The 25,197-nt window shown below is 48.5% G+C and overlaps 1 protein-coding gene across 1 annotated transcript; it reads left to right on the top strand.

Moving 5' to 3' along the window:
* The first annotated feature begins 216 nt into the window (after positions 1-216).
* Positions 217-24,176, top strand: QRFP (pyroglutamylated RFamide peptide). Its single transcript, XM_073555889.1, has 2 exons — positions 217-267; positions 23,121-24,176. The coding sequence occupies exon 2, from the start codon at positions 23,121-23,123 to the stop codon at positions 23,532-23,534; it is 414 nt and encodes a 137-aa protein (XP_073411990.1). The 5' UTR covers positions 217-267; the 3' UTR covers positions 23,535-24,176.
* Positions 24,177-25,197: the final 1,021 nt, after the last annotated feature.

The following is a 25,197-nucleotide window of genomic DNA, read 5'->3' as shown; positions in this document are numbered from 1 at the left end:
TTATCCACAACGCTTAATCTTCACATTGGAGCGATTTTGAGGCGACCAATCAGCGGCGCCTGCGGTTTGCGTAGTGGCGACCATAACCATCTTTGCTGTGAATGGGATCCCAGCCTGAGGAATGTCGGCCACTAATTCCCCTATTAGGGCTCCTCCGAGTGACGTCTCAAATAATCAAGACCCTTATTTATAAGGTAGAATGAGGATGAAGGGAACGATCAAACGCAGAAACCAGCATCGGACCCTGGACCTCCCGACAACTCCAAGGTAAGTTCTGGAATCCAAGTCTTCCATTGTTACAGGTTCTGCAATCCCTTATCACAGCCCCGATATCTGATAGTGTCACCCACAGAGGTCACCAGAGGGGCTTACAGGACAGACCCAGATAGGGACTGCAGGGAGCTGTCCGCTGAGGGGCGTTGGGGTGGAGGGATGATTATTAGGCTCATGTAGGAATATTACCAGGTCCCTAAAAGTCTAATGATCTTTCAGTAAAAAATTCATTCACATTTCAGAAATTTGTATTACCTTTTTTTTCCCAAGAATTTTTTATCATCAGAGTTCTGTACTCGGCACATACAGGAGAGCATTCCTGATGGTCAGATGTGCAGTGTTTATAGTATTGGGGAGGCCTGCAACAATCAGACATTCATGAAAATTATCTTGAGAAATAGATGGTGCCGAGCAGTAGTGGGGTACAGGGGGCTCATGAGCACAGGCTGATACATAATTTGTATCCATCTACAGCAGAGGGAACATGGAAGATACTAAGACTCCACACTAAATAGTCATGGTGGGCGGATATAGCACTTGCACAGCGGAGGTACATATATGTCTAGTCTTTTAGTGGTTTACCATTTTTCCAATTGACAATAGTGACTGGTATCACAATAATTAAAATATTTTGCACTGTTTGCCATCTAACCTCAAAGTTCGTGCAAAATATGGGATGTAACCTCAGATTACTGCAACCAGCATCACCTCCCTATACAGGAAAAGTTGCTCAATATCAAAAATAAACAGATTTTTACAGCCACCACTAGAGGGAGCTCAATACATGGAGATTTATACAGTCACCACTAGAGGGAGCTCATATAGCCACCAATAGGAGGAGATGAATACATAAAGATTTATACAGGCACTACAAGAGAAGCTCACTGCACATGGTTTGTTACAGTTGTTACTTTGGTGAGAGGTTTAAATATAGATTATTTATTGAGAATATCACAAATATTACTTATAAATGGATGGAGCGCCACCGGGTGGAGGCTGCAGACAGAAGTTTATCATGTTTATCGTGACATCCCCCTAGTGGTAGCTGCAGACAGAACCGTATCATGTATCTGTGTATAAAGGGAGCTCCCCCTAGTGGTGAATGCAGACAGGATCTTATGTATCTCTATATCCTGGGAGCTCCCCCTATTGGTGGCTGCAGACAGGATCTTGTCATGTACTGTATCTCTATATACAGGGAGCTCCCCCTAGTGGTAGCTGCAGACAGGATCTTATCATGTATCTCTACATACCTCTACATACAGGGAGCTCCCCCTAGAGGTGGATGCAGACAGGATCTTATCATGTATCTCTATATACAGGGAGCTCCCCCTAGTGGTGGCTGCAGACAGGATCTTATCATGTGTGATGGTCAACATGTGACTGGACACACCGCCTCCAGCAGGGCAAATTTCTATGGCACACATGACCCTGGATACACCGCCTCCAGCAGGGCGAATTTAAATAATAAAGTGAAACACCAGGGAAACCGATACAATGGAGGGCCCTGCGATAGGGAACGGGGATGTGGAGACCTCCTGCACTCCCCTGAGTCAGTGTCTCTACACTCCTAACGAACCCTAGGCCGGTTCCGCACCGGGCGCCGATCAGGAACCTAAAAACCCTAGCTCGCCCTGCACCTAGCCCTTTCTAGTGAAATGGACGGTGCAGAAACTAATCCCACCACTGCACTGAAACACACATAAGGGAAGTCACAAAACAGGGGTAACACCACTTAGCTTTGCTCTGTTGCTCTTGCTCCCAGCAACAGAGTCCACCACCAGAATGCAGTTTTCCTCCAGAATAGCTGCTGCTTCACCAAGCTTTGTCAGAGCTGCAAGGGACTCTCTCTAGCTCCTTCCACACCAGGACTCTAACTGAGCTGCCAGGAACTCTCTCTAGATCCTTCCTCCACCAAGGATGGTTGAAATGAACACTATCACCAACCACAACATTTTTTTCTCTCTGGTGAGCCATGGGCCAAGTTCAGACCGGTGAGCAGTTGTTGCTGGCCCTCACTGAGATTAGTGAGGAGCTGAATGATGTGGTTCAGCAGCACCTGCAGCGGAATTATGGGTCTGAGGCCTACCCTCTGCCTCAACTAGAGGTTCCACATACGGCTTTGGCCAGGATGTGCCGTGGAGTCCCTGCTGGGGAGCAGGACTTGCTTATACAGGCGGACTTACCCAGGTAGGTGGGTGGAGTTGGTGTCCCCATGGTGCTGCCTGGTGTTCCCCAAGGTGAAGGGGTACGTCCCTGTAGTGAGCAGACTAATGATTTAGTCCTTGGCACTGACACCGAAACTTTGTCCCCAGGGGTGGGATTCAGCGGGTTCTCCCCGTTTTGGTGGAACCGGTTGTTAAAAAAGCAGCCAGTTCCCCGAACCGGGGAGATTCAGAGCCGCGATCCGGTTCTGAGGACTATACAGGGGCCGGAGCTGCAGCCAGCACAGTGCGGGGATCGCCGCGTCACATCCACAGGGAGCACAGAGCTCACCTCCAGCCCAGCCCCAGGAAGCAAGAACCCGGAACTACAGCTACCGTACATTACCAAGGAGACGCGCCCCCGTCCTGCAGCAAGTGCCCAGAGAGCTGTGAGGATGCTGTGGTGCTGTGAGGACGCGGTCAGGCGCAGGCGCTCAGGTACACGGAACACGCTCAGTCTGGGGGGGACAGTGGAGTCTCGGGGACAGAGAGTTCTGGAGGGGATAGAGAGGAGTCCGGAGGGGACAGAGAGGTCTGGAGGGGACAGTGGAGTCTGAGGGAGATAGGAGTCCGGAGGGGACAGTGGAGTCTGGGGGGAGAGAAGTCCGGAGGGGACAGAACGGGACAGAGGACTAGAGGGGTCAGATGAGTCCAGAGGGGACTGAGGAGTCTGAAGGAGAGAAAGGAGTCCAGAGAGGACTAGAGGGGACAGAGGAGTCTGGGGTGGACAGAAATGACAGAGGACCTTTGCAGCACTGTGCTGCCTATTGGGGATGCGTGCTGCATATAGGGAACAATGCTGCCTATTGGGGACCTGTGCCTGCCTACTGGGGACCTGTGCTACCTATTTGGGAACAATGCTGCCTATTAGGGACCTATGCCTGCCTATTGGGGACCTGTGCTGTGTATTGGGGACCTGTGCTGTCTATTGGGGACCTGTGCTGTCTATTGGGGACCTGTGCTGCCTATTTGGGAACAATGCTGCCTAATAGGGACCAGTGCTGTGTAGTGGGGACCTGTGCTGTGTATTGGGGACCTGTGCTGTCTATTGGGGACCTGTGCTGCCTATTTGGGAACAATGCTGCCTATTAGGGACCTGTGCTGTGTATTGGGGACCTGTGCTATCTATTGGGGACCTGTGCTGCCTATTTGGGAACAATGCTGCCTATTAGGGACCTGGGACCTGTGCTGTCTATTGGGGACCTGTGCTGTCTATTGGGGACCTGTGCTGCCTATTTGGGAACAATGTTGCCTATTAGGGACCTGTGCTGTCTATTGGGGACCTGTGCTGCCTATTTGGGAACAATGCTGCCTATGTGGGAACAATGCTGCCTATTAGGGACCTGTGCTGTCTATTGGGGACCTGTGCTGTGTATTGGGGACCTGTGCTGTGTATTGGGGACCTGTGCTGTCTATTGGGGACCTGTGCTGCCTATTTGGGAACAATGCTGCCTATTAGGGACCTGTGCTGTCTATTGGGGACCTGTGCTGCCTATTTGGGAACAATGCTGCCTATTAGGGACCTGTGCTGTGTATTGGGGACCTGTGCTGCCTATTAGGGAACAGTGCTGCCTATTGGGGATCCGTGCTGCCTAGAGGGGACAATGCTGCCTATTGGGGACCTGTGCTTTCTATTGGGGACCTGTGCTACCTATAGGGAACAATGCTGCCTAGTGTGGACCTGTGCTGCCTATAGGGAACAGCTCCTTGACTGCGCCCCTACTTGTATATGTTTGAGGAAAAGGTGCATGTAAATGGGTGTGGCTTAATAATGGGTGTGTCTTAAAATGGGTGTGGTTTTCCTACAAACAAACACAGAACCTGTTGTTAAAAATTTGAATCCCACCACTGCGTGTCCCCCTGGTCGTGTGGAGGCAGACGACCTGGGAGTGTATATTTCCTCCTCGCCCTCAGAAGGTACTATGACAACAGAGGTGATGGTTGACGAGGTACCTGAGGGCATACCGGTGCTTGTGGACAGTGGAGCAGAAGTCAGTCTGGTGGATGCTCAGGTTGTCCAGACTCATAGTCTGAGGAGTAAGACGTTAGACAAACCCATAAGCGTCCAAGGCCATTAACTCTGTCCCACTGAGCCAGGGGGGGGTTAAACCAAGTCGTAGAAGACATTGAGCTGCATAGCGGACATCAGGATGTGTCCCAGCCATAGTACGTCTTGGAGGGAAATCCAGCAACTATCGTTGTGGGCCCCCCTTTGTCTAAAAAACACAACCCGGTTTTAGATTGGCAGACTAGTGAAATAGTCAGCTGGGAGCAGTCGTGTGAGGGCTGCTGCCTAGGGGCTACTGTCTCTGCCGTCTCTCTACAATCGTCCCCTTCCTCTCCAGTGAGAGCAGCGGAGGTGCTGCAGGAGAGTAGGAGCAAGGTTCAACCCTCGCCATTAGCTAACCCTGAGAGGCACAGACCTCGTAGTAGGAGGGGTTGGAGGGTGATGTTTCCCTTGGTGAATTGCGGGGGTGTGAGTGTGGTGACACAGGGGGACGCTTCTGTTGTCAGTTCCAGAAAGAGTTCACCCTATTTTGACAAAGAAATGTGTGGCAATAAAGGGTCAGGTCCAGACCTGTGTGTGAACGAGCATGTATGGGTGGCCACCAAAAACATCCAGTGGAAGTGTGTTGCGGGGGTCTGGAATTCTCAGGTGATCGGGCCGTATCTGGTGTCGGCTATCCAGGGCCCGGAGTCTTACCAGCTCGAGTTACTCCCAAACGTGCACATACACAACTCGTTCCCCAGGTCGGCGCTTCGGAGATGTGTGGTGCCTGCAGAACATACATTGCCAATACCAGCGGTGCTCATTTGTCATAAACCTGAAGTGCAGGTAGTTGCAGGTGTGAACTCTGGATCTGGACGTCCCCGCTGTAGGTGGTTCCCTGATGAGGAGCGGTCTTGAGGGTCCAGAGGCACCTCATTGAGGGAGGGTACTGTCATGATCCATGCACTAGTAACCTTTTTTTTCCTTCAAGCCTTTGGCTTTAAGGTAGTTTTGCCCCCGGTGGCCATTAGGGTCATTGCACTGTGGTGATTTCAGTTCTAGTTTTGCCCCCGGTGGCCGTTAGGGTCATTGCACTCTGGTTACTTTAGTTTAGTGCACGTGATGATGAAGCAGGTGTGATTGCTGGCTCTTAACTATAAAAGAGTGTCAGGTGGTTGCAATCACTGTTGGTGATATTGCTCAGTGTCAGGTGGTTGCAATCACTGTTGGTGATATTGCTCATTTCCAACCAAGTCTGGTGGAGGAAGGAACTACAGAGAGGAGTTCCTGGCAGCTCAGGCAGAGCTCTGGTGTAGTAGCTTCAGGTGGAAGCTGAATTCTGGTGGTGGACTCTGTTGCTGGGAGCAAGAGCAACAGAGCAAAGCTAAGTGGTGTTACCCCTGTTTTGTAACTCTCCTTTTGTGTGTTTCAGTGCAGTGGTGGGATTAGTTTCTGCACCGTCCATTTCACTAGAAAGGCTTGCTGGTCTTTCTTGGGCACCCTGGAGCCTTTTTGGCAACAAGGGAACCTCTCTCCATGAAGTTCTTGATGATGCGATAGATTGTTGACTGAGGTGCAATCTTTCTAGCTGCGATACTCTTCCCTGTTAGGCCATTTTTGTGCAGTGCAATGATGACTGCACGTGTTTCTTTAGAGATAACCATGGTTAACAGAAGAGAAACAATGATGCCAAGCACCAGCCTCCTTTTAAAGTGTCCAGTGGTGTCATTCTTACTTAATCATGACAGATTGATCTCCAGCCCTGTCCTCATCAACACCCACACCTGTGTTAATGGAGCAATCACTGAAACGATGTTAGCTGGTCCTTTTAAGGCAGGGCTGCAATGATGTTGAAATGTGTTTTGGGGGATAAAGTTCATTTTCTAGGCAAATATTGACTTTGCAAGTAATTGCTGTTAAGCTGATCACTCTTTATAACATTCTGGAGTATATGCAAATTGCCATTAGAAAAAATGAAGCAGTAGACTTTGTAAAAATTAATATTTGTGTCATTCTCAAAACTTTTGGCCATGACTGTAAATAGACCTAATTTTGATAACCTTCTGGCAGAATATAGGCTGAACTGGATGGAAAAATGTCCTTTTTCGGCCTTGCTAAGTGTTACTATGTATCTGTATATAGGAAGCTCCCTCTAGTGGTGGCTGCAGACAGAACTGTATCGTATCTCTGTATACAGGGAGTTCCACCTAGTGGTGGCTGCAGACAGGGAGCTCCCCCTAGTGGTGGCTGCAGATAGGATCTTATGTATCTCTGTATACAGGGAGCTCCCCCTAGTGGTGACTGCAGACAGGATCTTATCATGTGTCTCTGTATACAGGGAGCTCTCCCTAGTGGTGGCTGCAGACAGGATCTTATCATGTGTCTCTGTATACAGGGAGCTCCCCCTAGTGGTGGCTGCAGACAGCACCGTATCATGTACGTCTGTATACAGGGAACTCCCCCTAGTGGTGCCTGCAGACAGAAGCTTATGATGTATCTCTGCATACAGGGAGTTCCACCTAGTGGTGGCTGCAGACAGGGAGCTCCCCCTAGTGGTGGCTGCAGATAGGATCTTATGTATCTCTGTATACAGGGAGCTCTCCCTAGTGGTGGCAGCAGGCAGGATCTTATCATGTGTCTCTGTATACAGGGGGCTCCCCCTAGTGGTGGCTGCAGACAGAAGCTTATGATGTATCTCTGTATACAGGGAGCTCCCCATAGTGGTGGCTGCAGACAGCACCGTATCATGTACGTCTGTATACAGGGAGCTCCCCCTAGTGGGGGCTGCAGACAGAACCGTATCATGTACTTCTGTATACAGGGAGCTCCCCCTAGTGGGGGCTGCAGACAGAACCGTATCATGTATCTCTGTATACAGTGAGCTCCTCCTAGTGGTGGCTGCAGACAGAAGCTTATCATGTACCTCTGTATACAGGTAGCGCCCTCTAGTGGTAACTGCAGACAGGATCTTATCATATATCTCTATATACAGGGAGCTCCTCCTAGTGGTGACTGCAGAGAGGATCTTATCATATATGTCTGTATACAGGGAGCTCCCCTAGTGGTGACTGCAGACAGGATCTTATCATATATCTCTATATACAGGGAGCTCCTCCTAGTGGTGACTGCAGAGAGGATCTTATCATATATGTCTGTATACAGGGAGCTCCCCTAGTGGTGACTGCAGACAGGATCTTATCATATATGTCTGTATACAGGGAGCTCCCCTAGTGGTGGCTGCAGACAGATTCTTATCATGCATCTATGTATACAGGGGGCTCCCCCTAGTGGTGGTTGCAGACAGAAGCTTATGATGTATCTCTGTATACAGGGAGCTCCCCCTAGTGGTGGTTGCAGACAGAAGCTTATGATGTATCTCTGTATACAGGGAGCTCCCCCTAGTGGTTGCAGACAGAAGCTTATGATGTATCTCTGTATACAGGGAGCTCCCCCTAGTGGGGGCTGCAGACAACCGTATCATGTACTTCTGTATACACGGAGCTCCCCCTAGTGGGGGCTGCAGACAGAACCATATCATGTATCTCTGTATACACTGAGCTCCCCCTAGTGGTGGCTGCAGACAGAAGCTTATCATGTACCTCTGTATACAGGGAGCTCCCGCTAGCGGTGGCTGCAGACAGGGTCTTATATATTTCTTTATACAGGGAGCTCCCCCTAGTGGTGGCTGCAGACAGAAGTTTATCATGTATCTCTGTATACAGGGAGCTCCCCCTAGTGGTAGCTGCAGACAGAAGCTTATCATATATCTCTGTATACAGGGAGCTCCCCCTAGCAGTGGCTGCAGACAGGATCTTATCATGTATCTCTGTATACAGGGAGCTCCCCCTAGTTGTGGCTGCTGAAAGTTTATCATATATTTCTTTATACAGGGAGCTCCCCCTAGTGGTGGCTGCAGACAGAAGCTTATCATATATTTCTGTATATAGGGAGCTCCCCCTAGTGGTGGCTGCAGACAGGATCTTATCATGTATCTCTGTATATAGGGAGCTCCCGCTAGTGGTGGCTGCAGACAGGATCTTATCATGTATCTCTGTATATAGGGAGCTCCCGCTAGTGGTGGCTGCAGACAGTATCTTATATATTTCTTTATACAGGGAGCTCCCCCTAGTGGTGGCTGCAGACAGAAGCTTATGATGTATCTCTGTATACAGGGAGCTCCCCCTAGTGGTGGCTGCAGACAGAAGCTTATGATGTATCTCTGTATACAGGGAGCTCCCCCTAGTGGGGGCTGCAGACAGAACCGTATCATGTACTTCTGTATACACGGAGCTCCCCCTAGTGGGGGCTGCAGACAGAAACATATCATGTATCTCTGTATACACTGAGCTCCCCCTAGTGGTGGCTGCAGACAGAAGCTTATCATATACCTCTATATACAGGTAGCGCCCTCTAGTGGTTACTGCAGACAGGATCTTATCATGTATCTCTGTATACAGGGAGCTCCCGCTAGCGGTGGCTGCAGACAGGATCTTATATATTTCTTTATACAGGGAGCTCCCCCTAGTGGTGGCTGTAGACAGAAGTTTATCATGTATCTCTGTATACAGGGAGCTCCCCCTAGTGGTGGCTGCAGACAAAAGCTTATCATATATCTCTGTATACAGGGAGCTCCCCCTAGCGGTGGCTGCAGACAGGATCTTATCATGTGTCTCTGTATACAGGGAGCTCCCCCTAGTTGTGGCTGCTGACAGAAGCTTATCTTATATTTCTTTATACAGGGAGCTCCCCCTAGTGGTGGCTGCAGACAGAAGCTTATCATATATTTCTGTATACAGGGAGCTCCTCCTAGTGGTGGCTAGGGGTAGAATGAACTATGTAATATATAATCTTAGCTTTCCTGCTTATTGAACAGTAACCACTTTGTATTAATTTTCCTAATTTTGAGAGGATTTTATGAGTCTGATAAAATCTAATATTTCCTTCCCTGGTGGCTGCTAATGACTGTATAGTGCTCAGTGCAGACATGTCTATAGAAGCTGATGCTGTGCAGGTGTAGGGAATGTATTGCAGCAGCTCGTCCTCCCCTCGGCTCCACACTCCAGCACTAATTAATATGATAATGTAAATCTAATATTGCCAGCTCTGCCTGTATCTTCCTGAGAATATAGTTACTCTGTTCTTATATCTAAAATCAATACACTAATGAAGTGAACCCATCGAGCTCGGGGCCAAGTCGCTCAATCCCCCGATGCTGCGCTAACTCGCCGGGAATTACTGTTCTGCAATCTGATGCATTAAACAGATCCATTACCAGAGCGGAGAAAATCCGCAGACTGGTTCATCCTCCCCAATCCTTACATTCTTCATCATCTCAGTCTTATAAGTAGCACCTGCAGAACTGGGCATTATTTTTTCATTTAGATTTCAGCGAATTTCTTACAATTTTTATTTACTATTCTTAATCTTTTGCATTTCTGTCATATATTTGCTTTTTTTTTACTTGGCACGCCTTTTTTTACAGAGTGTAGTTCTTTAGTTCTTTTTATTGATATTTAACTGCACTGAATTGCTGTGTTAGTCTACAATGAATTATTTTAGCATTAAATTTAGTATGATATATATATTGCAAAAAAGTTAGTGACTGATTGCTGTCATTTTAATCATCCGGCCTAGGCAGTGTAACTGATTGCCGTCCCTTTAAAGGTCCGGCCTGTGCAGTGTACCTGATTACCGTCCCTTTAATGGTCCGGCCTGATTGCCGTCCCTTTAATGGTCTGGCCTGTGCAGTGTAACTGATCTCTGTCCCTTTAATGGTCCGGCCTGGGCAGTGTAGCTGATCTCTGTCCCTTTAATGGTCCGGCCTGTGCAGTATAGCTGATTACTGTCCCTTTAATGGTCCGGCCTGATTACCGTCCCTTTAATGGTCCGGCCTGTGCAGTGTAGCTGATCTCCGTCCCTTTAATGGTCTGGCCTGTGCACTGTAGCTGATTGCCTTCCCTTTAATAGTCCGGTCTGTGCAGTGTAGCTGATTACTGTCCCTTTAATGGTCCGGCCTGATTGCCGTCCCTTTAATAGTCCGGCCTGATTACCGTCCCTTTAATGGTCTGGCCTGTGCTGTGTAGCTGATCTCCATCCCTTTAATGGTCCGGCCTGTGCAGTGTAGCTGATCTCCGTCCCTTTAATGGTCCGGCCTGTGCAGTGTAGCTGATTTCTGTCCCTTTAATGGTCCGGCCTGTGCAGTGTAGCTGATTTCTGTCCCTTTAATGGTCCGGCCTGTGCAGTGTAGCTGATCTCCGTCCCTTTATTGGTCCGGCCTGTGCAGTGTAGCTGATTACTGTCCCTTTAATGGTCTGGCCTGATTGCCGTCCCTTTAATGGTCCGGCCTGATTACCGTCCCTTTAATGGTCCGGCCTGTGCTGTGTAGCTGATCTCCGTCCCTTTAATGGTCCGGCCTGTGCAGTGTAGCTGATCTCCGTCCCTTTAATGGTCCGGCCTGTGCAGTGTAGCTGATCTCCGTGCCTTTAATGGTCCGGCCTGTGCAGTGTAGCTGATTTCTGTCCCTTTAATGGTCCGGCCTGTGCAGTGTAGCTGATTTCTGTCCCTTTAATGGTCCGGCCTGTGCAGTGTAGCTGATCTCCATCCCTTTAATGGTCCGGCCTGTGCAGTGTAGCTGATCTCCGTCCCTTTATTGGTCCGGCCTGTGCAGTGTAGCTGATTACTGTCCCTTTAATGGTCTGGCCTGATTGCCGTCCCTTTAATGGTCCGGCCTGATTACCGTCCCTTTAATGGTCCGGCCTGTGCTGTGTAGCTGATCTCCGTCCCTTTAATGGTCCGGCCTGTGCAGTGTAGCTGATCTCCGTCCCTTTAATGGTCCGGCCTGTGCAGTGTAGCTGATCTCCGTGCCTTTAATGGTCCGGCCTGTGCAGTGTAGCTGATTTCTGTCCCTTTAATGGTCCGGCCTGTGCAGTGTAGCTGATTTCTGTCCCTTTAATGGTCCGGCCTGTGCAGTGTAGCTGATCTCCATCCCTTTAATGGTCCGGCCTGTGCAGTGTAGCTGATCTCCGTGCCTTTAATGGTCCGGCCTGTGCAGTGTAGCTGATTTCTGTCCCTTTAATGGTCTGGCCTGTGCAGTGCAGCTGATTACTGTCCCTTTAATGGTCCGGCCTGTGCAGTGTAGCTGATCTCTGTCCCTTTAATGGTCCGGCCTGTGCAGTGTAGCTGATCTCTGTCCCTTTAATGGTCCGGCCTGTGCAGTGTAGCTGATCTCTGTCCCTTTAATGGTCCGGCCTGTGCAGTGTAGCTGATCTCCGTCCCTTTAATGGTCCGGCCTGTGCAGTGTAGCTGATTTTTGTCCCTTTAATGGTCCGGCCTGTGCAGTGTAGCTGATCTCCGTCCCTTTCAGGTTCAGGTTTCCCGCATCATTCTCCCACATGCTTTATGCATCCATTAGCCCTCTGTGTCCGTACTGTCACACACCTAACATTATGGCTGGTCCATACAATCAGGGCAACTGTTACCACCCACCTTTCGTGTCTACCTCTTTCCTCATAGACTGTAAGCTTGCGAGCAGGGCCCTCTTTCCTCTTGGTATTTGTTATAATCTACTGTATGTGATTATTGTTATGCTGTAATGTCTATTGTCTGTACAAATCCCCTCTGAAATGTAAAGTGCTGCGGAATATGTCGGCGCTATTAAAATAAAATTTATTATTATTATTTAATCATCCGGCCTGTGCAGTGTAGCTGATCTCTGTCCCTTTAGTGGTCCGGCCTGTGCAGTGTAGCTGATTGCCTTCCCTTTAATGGTCCGGCCTGTGCAGTGTAGCTGATTACTGTCCCTTTAATGGTCCGACCTGATTGCCGTCCCTTTAATGGTCCGGCCTGATTACCGTCCCTTTAATGGTCTGGCCTGTGCAGTGTAGCTGATCTCTGTCCCTTTAGTGGTCCGGCCTGTGCAGTGTAGCTGATTACTGTCCCTTTAATGGTCCGACCTGATTGCCGTCCCTTTAATGGTCCGACCTGATTGCCGTCCCTTTAATGGTCCGGCCTGATTACTGTCCCTTTAATGGTCTGGCCTGTGCAGTGTAGCTGATCTCCGTCCCTTTAGTGGTCCGGCCTGTGCAGTGTAGCTGATCTCCGTCCCTTTAGTGGTCCGGCCTGTGCAGTGTAGCTGATCTCTGTCCCTTTAGTGGTCCGGCCTGTGCAGTGTAGCTGATCTCCGTCCCTTTAGTGGTCCGGCCTGTGCAGTGTAGCTGATCTCCGTCCCTTTAGTGGTCCGGCCTGTGCAGTGTAGCTGATCTCCGTCCCTTTAGTGGTCCGGCCTGTGCAGTGTAGCTGATCTCCGTCCCTTTAGTGGTCTGGCCTGTGCAGTGTAGCTGATCTCCGTCCCTTTAGTGGTCCGGCCTGTGCAGTGTAGCTGATCTCCGTCCCTTTAGTGGTCCGGCCTGTGCAGTGTAGCTGATCTCCGTCCCTTTAGTGGTCCGGCCTGTGCAGTGTAGCTGATCTCCGTCCCTTTAGTGGTCCGGCCTGTGCAGTGTAGCTGATCTCCGTCCCTTTAGTGGTCCGGCCTGTGCAGTGTAGCTGATCTCCGTCCCTTTAGTGGTCCGGCCTGTGCAGTGTAGCTGATCTCCGTCCCTTTAGTGGTCCGGCCTGTGCAGTGTAGCTGATCTCCGTCCCTTTAGTGGTCCGGCCTGTGCAGTGTAGCTGATCTCCGTCCCTTTAGTGGTCCGGCCTGTGCAGTGTAGCTGATCTCCGTCCCTTTAGTGGTCCGGCCTGTGCAGTGTAGCTGATCTCCGTCCCTTTAGTGGTCCGGCCTGTGCAGTGTAGCTGATCTCCGTCCCTTTAGTGGTCCGGCCTGTGCAGTGTAGCTGATCTCCGTCCCTTTAGTGGTCCGGCCTGTGCAGTGTAGCTGATCTCCATCCCTTTAATGGTCCAATCTGTGCTGTGTGCAGTGTATATGTAGGGATGGGATGTTAGGTTGTGGCTGCAGTAAGGTGAGGCCGCTGTCTCCGCATCTATCAAGGATTTATCAATAAGCCGCTCGCAGCTTTGTGCTGACACATAGCGCAGGGGAACAGATGCCGGGAGCGAGTGATGCAGCAGAAGGGTTTCTGTCCAGTGATTTAAAGGGTAACTCCACCTGCTTTAGATATTTGCCCCATTTTTATCTTTGCTCGTCCATGGTGTTTCCTGTAAAGACGTCAAAACTTTGAACCAAATATCAGATATTACATTTTTTTCTATTTATTTTATTGGCAGAATACTTTTATGCCTCTGGCTCCTTTACGGAAGACAATGGGGTTGGAAAGTTTGGGCTCCGCAGTCAATGTAATAGTTTATTTATTATAGAAATAAACAAATCCATCTGATATAATCAAATTTGTGTCGAATTTTATGAAATTTGCAGGTCTTAATGATCGGTTGCGTTCCGCAAATTTGAAAAGAATGCTCATCATCGTGTCACACTTTCGAGGACATTGCATAAGTCACATGACCTCAGATGTAATCACACAGGATTCCCCATTATGCCTTGCAGGTTTCACATCACATGGTATAGCACAGCCAATCAGGAGGGACTATCAGAGCCTGCATAAAAGCCGAAGCAGGGAATGCAGCAGCTAGTAATAGGCAGTCTGCCTCGCTTGGTTCATCTCACTAAAAAGAGCTGGCTCTTTTGGATCCTAAGGCTACTTTTACACTTACCAGTTTTTTTGTGGCCTGCAAAAAACCATCTCGGATCGCCGTTTTTCCCTGTTGTAACAAATTGCAGGGAAAAAACAGGCGATCCGCAAATATGGTGTACCGCTAAAACAAGATACCGTTGTTTTTGCGGTACCATTGTTTTAAATGGAGGCTGTGTCCGTGAGCCGTGAAAAATATTGAGCAAGCTTGATATTTTATACACTGCTATGCGGCACACGGCACTCCGATGTATTTTTGTGGCCCAATGGAAATCTATTGGGGCTGCCAAAACGGCCTGCAAAAACACGGCAAGTGTAAAAGCAGCCTAAATGGATCTCTATTAAATATGTGTTCACTGCAGATTAACACATATTTAAGATAGTTACCCACCTACTTGTAGACAGACAATGAAATTGATGGGTGGGCGGGATTTGGTTCCGGTGGGCGGGATTTCAGCCGCAGAACACAATTTTACGCCCAGGGAGTGCTATTCAGAGAATTTAGTGGTTCACCCTGGGCTGCCGGCAGGGAGCAGGCTCTTTGTGGCATCACTACCAGCAGTAGCTATTGGAAGAGCTTGAATAGAGGCTGCATACAGTCCTAGGAGACCTCAGAGTGTTACACACATCTTTTCAGAGGGTGGGATGCTTTTTTCAGCTTCTGGATGTAAATAACAATCCATGTAATTTCCTTTTGCTGACAGCCAGTAGAGGAATCAAAGCACAAAAATGTTGCAGTCCATTTGATCACAGAACCATGGGCAGTCTATGTGTTGGTCCCACCCGCCACACTGTGCAGTTCGATGCCTCTTTAAATGCAAGTCATTCTGTGTCCCCCGATGGTGCGTTGGAACGGATTTTGCATTATTTGTCGCGGTTTGTGCTGACTTGCAGAGAACAAGGACACAATGTATCACTGTCCGGAGTCACAGATAACGCCGCTCCATCCTGTGGGGATTATCATAGTAAATAATCACCCGCTATTCTGATTTATCAACACGCTAGAAGACGATGGGGCGAGGGGATACAGCCAGAATCCAGATGCAGATCGGACCTGTACTGTGTATTAATGCATTGCTCCGCATACAGGAGGAATGTAATAATCCTGAGTCACATCCAAAGCTGCATTCAAAATTCTGCTGTCTTCTTACACTGCGGGGTCTGAAAACTTCCAGTGCCCCCTGCTGGTCAGTACAAAATCCAAATTGCTGTACACCTAAGTAAACTGTGTCTGACCTAAACCTAGGTGCTGTCAGGTTCTTGGCAGAATTGTGATTCCAGCTCTGAATGTGACAGAAATAATTCCTAATGGAAATGATTAGAACATTATTTGACCCAAGTTACTGTGGTGGATGGAGCAGAACAGGAAAATTGTGAAAGACGCCTTCCCCCAATAGGCACATTCAGTCCAGGTCCCAGAGTCGGCTGGATGCTACCCTCCAGAGCGGTCTCTGCCTCAATCACTGACCACCCGCAGATCTGGGGGTGCGGAGACGGTGGGATACGGACAGTGCTCATTGGTGACAGCGGGTCCGGAGATGCTGAGAAGAGATGGGTAAGTGTCGCCCCATCACATATAACGTAATTTCAATTCACAAGGGGTATACATAATGGGTAACGAATAACCCTGGAATGTACCCCAAAATACTGACCCCCAACTGCAGCCCTCTCAAATCACACCCCCAAATGCAGACCCCTACACTGCAGCTCCCCTTCTCCTCCTCTGTGGACAAGGTCCTGCACACTTAGCCATCACAGCTCAGGGTTTGTTTGTTTTTTGTATGGACTCATCCTGGCTTGTTCTCCACAATTTTTGCTCCATGGCAGCACTCCCAGCAGTTGCCTCCTCCTATCAGCCCAGATTAACCCCAACATTAATTCTACAAGAAGTTCAGCAAAGTAGTCATCCTTAATAAAAAGACAAGACCAGCCACAAAGGTCGGGGTCTCCCGGGGGTCTGAGGACTCGGTGCACACAGAATAGTAACGTTGAGGGGGGTGCAGTGTTAGGACCCTGAGGCGACAGTCACCGCACACCACTGACCCTCCGGTCCTCTGACATGTCACCCACAATGTTCTACCAAAGCAGAAGGGATCAGCTTCTAAAGCGACAAACAGCCGGCATTAAGAAGGTGCTACTGAGCATGAGAAATGGTGTGATACATTGTGCTGAGCCGTGTATCTAATCCTATCCTGTGTGATACTGACTGCTGAGCCATGTGTCTAATCCTATCCTGTGTGATACTGTCTGCTGAGCCGTGTATCTAATCCTATCCTGTGTGATACTGACTGCTGAGCTGTGTATCTAATCCTAACCTGTGTCATATTGACTGCTGAGCCGTGTATCTAATCCTATCCTGTGTGATACTGTCTGCTGAGCCGTGTATCTAATCCTATCCTGTGTGATACTGACTGCTGAGCTGTGTATCTAATCCTAACCTGTGTCATATTGACTGCTGAGCCGTGTATCTAATCCTATCCTGTGTGATACTGTCTGCTGAGCCGTGTATCTAATCCTATCCTGTGTGATACTGTCTGCTGAGCCGGGTATCTAATCCTATGCTGTGTGATACTGACTGCTGAGCCATGTGTCTAATCCTATCCTGTGTGATACTGTCTGCTGAGCCGTGTATCTAATCCTATCCTGTGTGATACTGACTGCTGAGCTGTGTATCTAATCCTAACCTGTGTCATATTGACTGCTGAGCCGTGTATCTAATCCTATCCTGTGTGATACTGTCTGCTGAGCCGTGTATCTAATCCTATCCTGTGTGATACTGACTGCTGAGCTGTGTATCTAATCCTAACCTGTGTCATATTGACTGCTGAGCCGTGTATCTAATCCTATCCTGTGTGATACTGTCTGCTGAGCCGTGTATCTAATCCTATCCTGTGTGATACTGTCTGCTGAGCCGTGTATCTAATCCTATCCTGTGTGATACTGACTGCTGAGCCATGTGTCTAATCCTATCCTGTGTGATACTGACTGCTGAGCCGTGTATCTAATCCTATCCTGTGTGGTACTGTCTGCTGAGCCGTGTATCTAATCCTATCCTGTGTGATACTGACTGCTGAGCCGTGTATCTAATTCTATCCTGTGTGATACTGTCTGCTGAGCCGTGTATCTAATCCTATCCTGTGTGATACTGACTGCTGAGCCATGTGTCTAATCCTATCCTGTGTGATACTGACTGCTGAGCCGTGTATCTAATCCTATCCTGTGTGATACTGACTGCTGAGCCGTGTATCTAATTCTATCCTGTGTGATACTGCCTGCTGAGCTGTGTATCTAATCCTATCCTGTGTGATACTGCCTGCTGAGCTCTGTATCTAACCCTATCCTGTGTGATACTGACTGCTGAGCCGTGTATCTAATTCTATCCTGTGTGATACTGTCTGCTGAGCTGTGTATCTAATCCTATCCTGTGTGATACTGTGTGCTGAGCCGTGTATCTAATCCTTTCCTGTGTGATACTGTCTGCTGAGCCGTGTATCTAATCCTATCCTGTGTGATACTGACTGCTGAGCTGTGTATCTAATCCTATCCTGTGTGATACTGACTGCTGAGCCGTGTATCTAATCCTATCCTGTGTGATACTGACTGCTGAGCTCTGTATCTAATGCTATCCTGTGTGATACTGCCTGCTGAGCTCTGTATCTAATCCTATCCTGTGTGATACTGCCTGTTGAGCTCTGTATCTAATCCTATCCTGTGTGACACTGCCTGCTGAGCCATGTACCTAATCCTATCCTGTGTGATACTGAGTGCTGGGCTGTGTATCTAATCCTATCCTGTGTGATACTGTCTGCTGAGCCGTGTATCTAATCCTATCCTGTGTGATACTGACTGCTGAGCTGTGTATCTAATCCTATTCTGTGTGACACTGTCTGCTGAGCTGTGTATCTAATCCTATCCTGTGTGATACTGAGTGCTGGGCTGTGTATCTAATCCTATCCTGTGTGATACTGTCTGCTGAGCCATGTATCTAATCCTATCCTGTGTGATACTGACTGCTGAGCCGTGTATCTAATCCTATCCTGTGTGATACTGACTGCTGAGCTGTGTATCTAATCCTATCCTGTGTGATACTGACTGCTGAGCCGTGTATCTAATCCTATCCTGTGTGATACTGACTGCTGAGCTGTGTATCTAATCCTATCCTGTGTGATACTGACTGCTGAGCCGTGTATCTAATCCTATCCTGTGTGATACTGACTGCTGAGCTCTGTATCTAATCCTATCCTGTGTGATACTGCCTGCTGAGCTCTGTATCTAATCCTATCCTGTGTGATACTGCCTGCTGAGCTCTGTATCTAATCCTATCCTGTGTGATACTGCCTGTTGAGCTCTCTATCTAATCCTATCCTGTGACACTGCCTGCTGAGCCATGTACCTAATCCTATCCTGTGTGATACTGAGTGCTGGGCTGTGTATCTAATCCTATCCTGTGTGATACTGTCTGCTGAGCCATGTATCTAATCCTATCCTGTGTGATACTGACTGCTGAGCTGTGTATCTAATCCTATTCTGTGTGACACTGCCTGCTGAGCTCTGTATCTAATCCTATCCTGTGTGATGCTGTCTTCTGAGCCGTGTATCTAATCCTATCCTGTGTGATACTGACTGATGAGCCGTGTATCTAATCCTATCCTGTGTGATACTGTCTGCTGAGCCGGGTATCTAATCCTATCCTGTGTGATACTGTCTGCTGAGCTGTGTATCTAATCCTATCCTGTGTGATACTGTCTGCTGAGCCGTGTATCTAATTCTATCCTGTGTGATACTGTCTGCTGAGCTCTGTATCTAACCCTATCCTGTGTGATACTGCCTGCTGAGCTCTGTATCTAACCCTATCCTGTGTGATACTGTCTGCTGAGCTGTGTATCTAACCCTATCCTGTGTGATACTGACTGCTGAGCTGTGTATCTAATCCTATCCTGTGTGATACTGTCTGCTGAGCCGTGTATCTAATTCTATCCTGTGTGATACTGTCTGCTGAGCTCTGTATCTAATCCTATCCTGTGTGATACTGACTGCTGAGCTGTGTATCTAATCCTATCCTGTGTGATACTGACTGCTGAGCCGTGTATCTAATCCTATCCTGTGTGATACTGACTGCTGAGCTCTGTATCTAATGCTATCCTGTGTGATACTGCCTGCTGAGCTCTGTATCTAATCCTATCCTGTGTGATACTGCCTGTTGAGCTCTGTATCTAATCCTATCCTGTGTGACACTGCCTGCTGAGCCATGTACCTAATCCTATCCTGTGTGATACTGAGTGCTGGGCTGTGTATCTAATCCTATCCTGTGTGATACTGTCTGCTGAGCCATGTATCTAATCCTATCCTGTGTGATACTGACTGCTGAGCTGTGTATCTAATCCTATTCTGTGTGACACTGTCTGCTGAGCTGTGTATCTAATCCTATCCTGTGTGATACTGAGTGCTGGGCTGTGTATCTAATCCTATCCTGTGTGATACTGTCTGCTGAGCCATGTATCTAATCCTATCCTGTGTGATACTGACTGCTGAGCCGTGTATCTAATCCTATCCTGTGTGATACTGACTGCTGAGCCGTGTATCTAATCCTATCCTGTGTGATACTGACTGCTGAGCCGTGTATCTAATCCTATCCTGTGTGATACTGACTGCTGAGCCGTGTATCTAATCCTATCCTGTGTGATACTGACTGCTGAGCTCTGTATCTAATCCTATCCTGTGTGATACTGCCTGCTGAGCTCTGTATCTAATCCTATCCTGTGTGATACTGCCTGCTGAGCTCTGTATCTAATCCTATCCTGTGTGATACTGCCTGTTGAGCTCTCTATCTAATCCTATCCTGTGTGACACTGCCTGCTGAGCCATGTACCTAATCCTATCCTGTGTGATACTGAGTGCTGGGCTGTGTATCTAATCCTATCCTGTGTGATACTGTCTGCTGAGCCATGTATCTAATCCTATCCTGTGTGATACTGACTGCTGAGCTGTGTATCTAATCCTATTCTGTGTGACGCTGCCTGCTGAGCTCTGTATCTAATCCTATCCTGTGTGATGCTGTCTTCTGAGCCGTGTATCTAATCCTATCCTGTGTGATACTGACTGATGAGCCGTGTATCTAATCCTATCCTGTGTGATACTGTCTGCTGAGCCGGGTATCTAATCCTATCCTGTGTGATACTGTCTGCTGAGCTGTGTATCTAATCCTATCCTGTGTGATACTGTCTGCTGAGCCGTGTATCTAATTCTATCCTGTGTGATACTGTCTGCTGAGCTCTGTATCTAACCCTATCCTGTGTGATACTGCCTGCTGAGCTCTGTATCTAACCCTATCCTGTGTGATACTGTCTGCTGAGCTGTGTATCTAACCCTATCCTGTGTGATACTGACTGCTGAGTTGTGTATCTAATCCTATCCTGTGTGATACTGACTGCTGAGTTGTGTATCTAATCCTATCCTGTGTGATACTGTCTGCTGAGCCGTGTATCTAATTCTATCCTGTGTGATACTGTCTGCTGAGCTCTGTATCTAATCCTATCCTGTGTGATACTGCCTGCTGAGCTCTGTATCTAACCCTATCCTGTGTGATACTGCCTGCTGAGCTCTGTATCTAACCCTATCCTGTGTGATACTGCCTGCTGAGCTCTGTATCTAACCCTATCCTGTGTGATACTGTCTGCTTAGCTCTGTATCTAACCCTATCCTGTGTGATACTGCCTGCTGAGCTCTGTATCTAACCCTATCCTGTGTGATACTGCCTGCTGAGATCTGTATCTAACCCTATCCTGTGTGATACTGCCTGCTGAGCTCTGTATCTAACCCTATCCTGTGTGATACTGCCTGCTGAGCTCTGTATCTAACCCTATCCTGTGTGATACTGCCTGCTGAGCTCTGTATCTAACCCTATCCTGTGTGATACTGCCTGCTGAGCTCTGTATCTAACCCTATCCTGTGTGATACTGCCTGCTGAGCTCTGTATCTAACCCTATCCTGTGTGATACTGCCTGCTGAGCTCTGTATCTAATCCTATCCTGTGTGATACTGCCTGCTGAGCTCTGTATCTAACCCTATCCTGTGTGATACTGCCTGCTGAGCTGTGTATCTAACCCTATCCTGTGTGATACTGCCTGCTGAGCTCTGTATCTAACCCTATCCTGTGTGATACTGCCTGCTGAGCTGTGTATCTAACCCTATCCTGTGTGATACTGCCTGCTGAGCTCTGTATCTAACCCTATCCTGTGTGATACTGCCTGCTGAGCTCTGTATCTAACCCTATCCTGTGTGATACTGCCTGCTGAGCTCTGTATCTAACCCTATCCTGTGTGATACTGACTGCTGAGCCGTGTATCTAACCCTATCCTGTGTGATACTGACTGCTGAGCTCTGTATCTAACCCTATCCTGTGTGATACTGGCTGCTGAGCTGTGTATCTAACCCTATCCTGTGTGATACTGACTGCTGAGCTCTGTATCTAACCCTATCCTGTGTGATACTGCCTGCTGAGCTCTGTATCTAACCCTATCCTGTGTGATACTGCCTGCTGAGCTCTGTATCTAACCCTATCCTGTGTGATACTGACTGCTGAGCCGTGTATCTAACCCTATCCTGTGTGATACTGCCTGCTGAGCTCTGTATCTAACCCTATCCTGTGTGATACTGCCTGCTGAGCTCTGTATCTAACCCTATCCTGTGTGATACTGCCTGCTGAGCTCTGTATCTAACCCTATCCTGTGTGATACTGCCTGCTGAGCTCTGTATCTAACCCTATCCTGTGTGATACTGCCTGCTGAGCTCTGTATCTAACCCTATCCTGTGTGATACTGCCTGCTGAGCTCTGTATCTAATCCTATCCTGTGTGATACTGCCTGCTGAGCTCTGTATCTAACCCTATCCTGTGTGATACTGCCTGCTGAGCTGTGTATCTAACCCTATCCTGTGTGATACTGCCTGCTGAGCTCTGTATCTAACCCTATCCTGTGTGATACTGCCTGCTGAGCTGTGTATCTAACCCTATCCTGTGTGATACTGCCTGCTGAGCTCTGTATCTAACCCTATCCTGTGTGATACTGCCTGCTGAGCTCTGTATCTAACCCTATCCTGTGTGATACTGCCTGCTGAGCTCTGTATCTAACCCTATCCTGTGTGATACTGACTGCTGAGCCGTGTATCTAACCCTATCCTGTGTGATACTGACTGCTGAGCTCTGTATCTAACCCTATCCTGTGTGATACTGGCTGCTGAGCTGTGTATCTAACCCTATCCTGTGTGATACTGACTGCTGAGCTCTGTATCTAACCCTATCCTGTGTGATACTGCCTGCTGAGCTCTGTATCTAACCCTATCCTGTGTGATACTGCCTGCTGAGCTCTGTATCTAACCCTATCCTGTGTGATACTGACTGCTGAGCCGTGTATCTAACCCTATCCTGTGTGATACTGCCTGCTGAGCTCTGTATCTAACCCTATCCTGTGTGATACTGCCTGCTGAGCTCTGTATCTAACCCTATCCTGTGTGATACTGCCTGCTGAGCTCTGTATCTAACCCTATCCTGTGTGATACTGCCTGCTGAGCTCTGTATCTAACCCTATCCTGTGTGATACTGCCTGCTGAGCTCTGTATCTAACCCTATCCTGTGTGATACTGCCTGCTGAGCTCTGTATCTAATCCTATCCTGTGTGATACTGCCTGCTGAGCTCTGTATCTAACCCTATCCTGTGTGATACTGCCTGCTGAGCTCTGTATCTAACCCTATCCTGTGTGATACTGCCTGCTGAGCTCTGTATCTAACCCTATCCTGTGTGATACTGCCTGCTGAGCTCTGTATCTAATCCTATCCTGTGTGATACTGACTGCTGAGCTCTGTATCTAACCCTATCCTGTGTGATACTGCCTGCTGAGCTCTGTATCTAACCCTATCCTGTGTGATACTGCCTGCTGAGCTCTGTATCTAACCCTATCCTGTGTGATACTGCCTGCTGAGCTCTGTATCTAACCCCATGCCATCCTCTGTCCTAGATGCGCGGTGCACACGGCGTCTCCCTTCTGCTCTTCCTCGTCTGGGGGTCCCGCTGCTGTCTGCAGGAGATGATGGAGGACCCTGTGCCTTGGGAGAGGGTCCGCTTGTGGCAGCTCCTGCCTGAACCGGCCGCAGCCCTCCCTGGACCTTTCCTACAAGACGACGGCCCCAGAGATAAGAAGTCCACAGACCTGGCCTCATTATTCAGTGTGGCCAAGGAGCTGCAGGGCTTCGGGAAGGAGAGGGCTGGATTCCGATTCAGGTTTGGAAGGAGAGAAGAAGGGAACGAAGTGGAAAACCTGGAGCCAGAACTGGACAAGCGCAGCGCCAGTGCCCTCGGATCTCTGGCCGAGGAACTGAACGGATACAACCGAAAGAAAGGCGGCTTCAGCTTCCGCTTTGGCCGACGATAGGTTGCGCTCTGCGCGTTCCATCGCGTTCCCAGCGGGAACCTTTCTAATCAGTTTTCTATCTCCTGTTCATCCCCTCCGAGTCTCCGCTGCGGAGTCATCCTGCAACCTGAACAGCTGCGCAAACACCGGCAGAATCCAATCTCAAACAAGTCGATAACTTCTTCTGTAGCAAACACTAAAGGGCAACAGATCCGCAGAAAGGAAGACACGACGTCTGCACGCTCCCTACTTAGAAGTATTGCTAGATTAAAGGGGAACGCCACTTTTTTGTCCTTTTACATCAATCAGTTCACTAATATTTTAGCGGTTATTAAAGGAAGCGTCCAGTAAAAAATAAGTCTCCTCTCCGTTCTGCAGTCGCTGGGACGGTAGTCTCCACATGACAACCATGCGCCTGTGTCACACTCCAACCCTTTTGGCCATTTACAGTCCAGTCATGGGTACGGGGTGTTATCAAGGACTTGACTGCAGTTTCCCTTTAACATCCCCCTTCTATGATCACTGTACAGCCATGAACCTTGCGGGAGCAGGGCTCATTTTGGACAAGAGATGCAACAATTTATCATCAATTGTTACTTATTGGATAAGAGATTTCTTTTTGTATATTGTACTTTTAAATATATAGTAATGTCTGTTACAGCAGCACAGTGTTATGTTACTTTTGTGCTTTATTTCACCAAACATCTGGAACAAGCTGGGGGCAGAGGATGGAGTACACTCGCAGATCACCATTGTGCAGCAAAATGGACAAGATGTGTGTTAATCCAACAGGAGTGCGCACGCAATCATCCTGAAGGCTAGGCACCCTTTGCCCAGGATTATGTCTCAATGCTTCTTTAAGTCCTAAATGCAAAATTAGGCAACTTAAGTATTCATTAAAAATTTCCTACTATCTTGTAGCGTCTCCTGTAAACAGACAGCTGTACTGCTGTAGAGACTCTATAGTTCATAGAAAAAAGCTGGCTGAAGCCGTGTAGCATGGGTATAGCTCCAGTACATCACCAGCTCTGCTGCTGCAGTCTCTGTGTAACTTGCATACATCACCAGCTCTGCTGCTGCAGTCTCTGTGTAACTTGCATACATCACCAGCTCTGCTGCTGCAGTCTCTGTGTAACTTGCATACATCACCAGCTCGGCTGCTGCAGTCTCTGTGTAACTTGCATACATCACCAGCTCGGCTGCTGCAGTCTCTGTGTAACTTGCATACATCACCAGCTCGGCTGCTGCAGTCTCTGTGTAACTTGCATACATCACCAGCTCGGCTGCTGCAGTCTCTGTGTAACTTGCATACATCACCAGCTCGGCTGCTGCAGTCTCTGTGTAACTTGCATACATCACCAGCTCGGCTGCTGCAGTCTCTGTGTAACTTGCATACATCACCAGCTCGGCTGCTGCAGTCTCTGTGTAACTTGCATACATCACCAGCTCGGCTGCTGCAGTCTCTGTGTAACTTGCATACATCACCAGCTCTGCTGCTGCAGTCTCTGTGTAACTTGCATACATCACCAGCACTGCTGCTGCAGTCTCTGTGTAACTTGCATACATCACCAGCTCTGCTGCTGCAGTCTCTGTGTAACTTGCATACATCACCAGCTCTGCTGCTGCAGTCTCTGTGTAACTTGCATACATCACCAGCTCTGCTGCTGCAGTCTCTGTGTAACTT

Source organism: Dendrobates tinctorius, unplaced genomic scaffold (assembly GCF_039654945.1).
Source record: "Dendrobates tinctorius isolate UK_male_01 unplaced genomic scaffold, ASM3965494v1 ptg000231l, whole genome shotgun sequence".
In the NCBI taxonomy this organism is placed as follows: Eukaryota; Metazoa; Chordata; class Amphibia; order Anura; family Dendrobatidae; genus Dendrobates; species Dendrobates tinctorius.
The sequence above is the reverse complement of the archived record's forward strand: the minus strand, read 5'-3'. Positions and strand labels throughout refer to the sequence as shown.

Excerpts from the sequence above, each read along its gene's own strand:
- QRFP (XM_073555889.1), top strand. The coding sequence starts at position 23,121 with ATGCGCGGTGCACACGGCGTCTCCCTTCTGCTCTTCCTCGTCTGGGGG.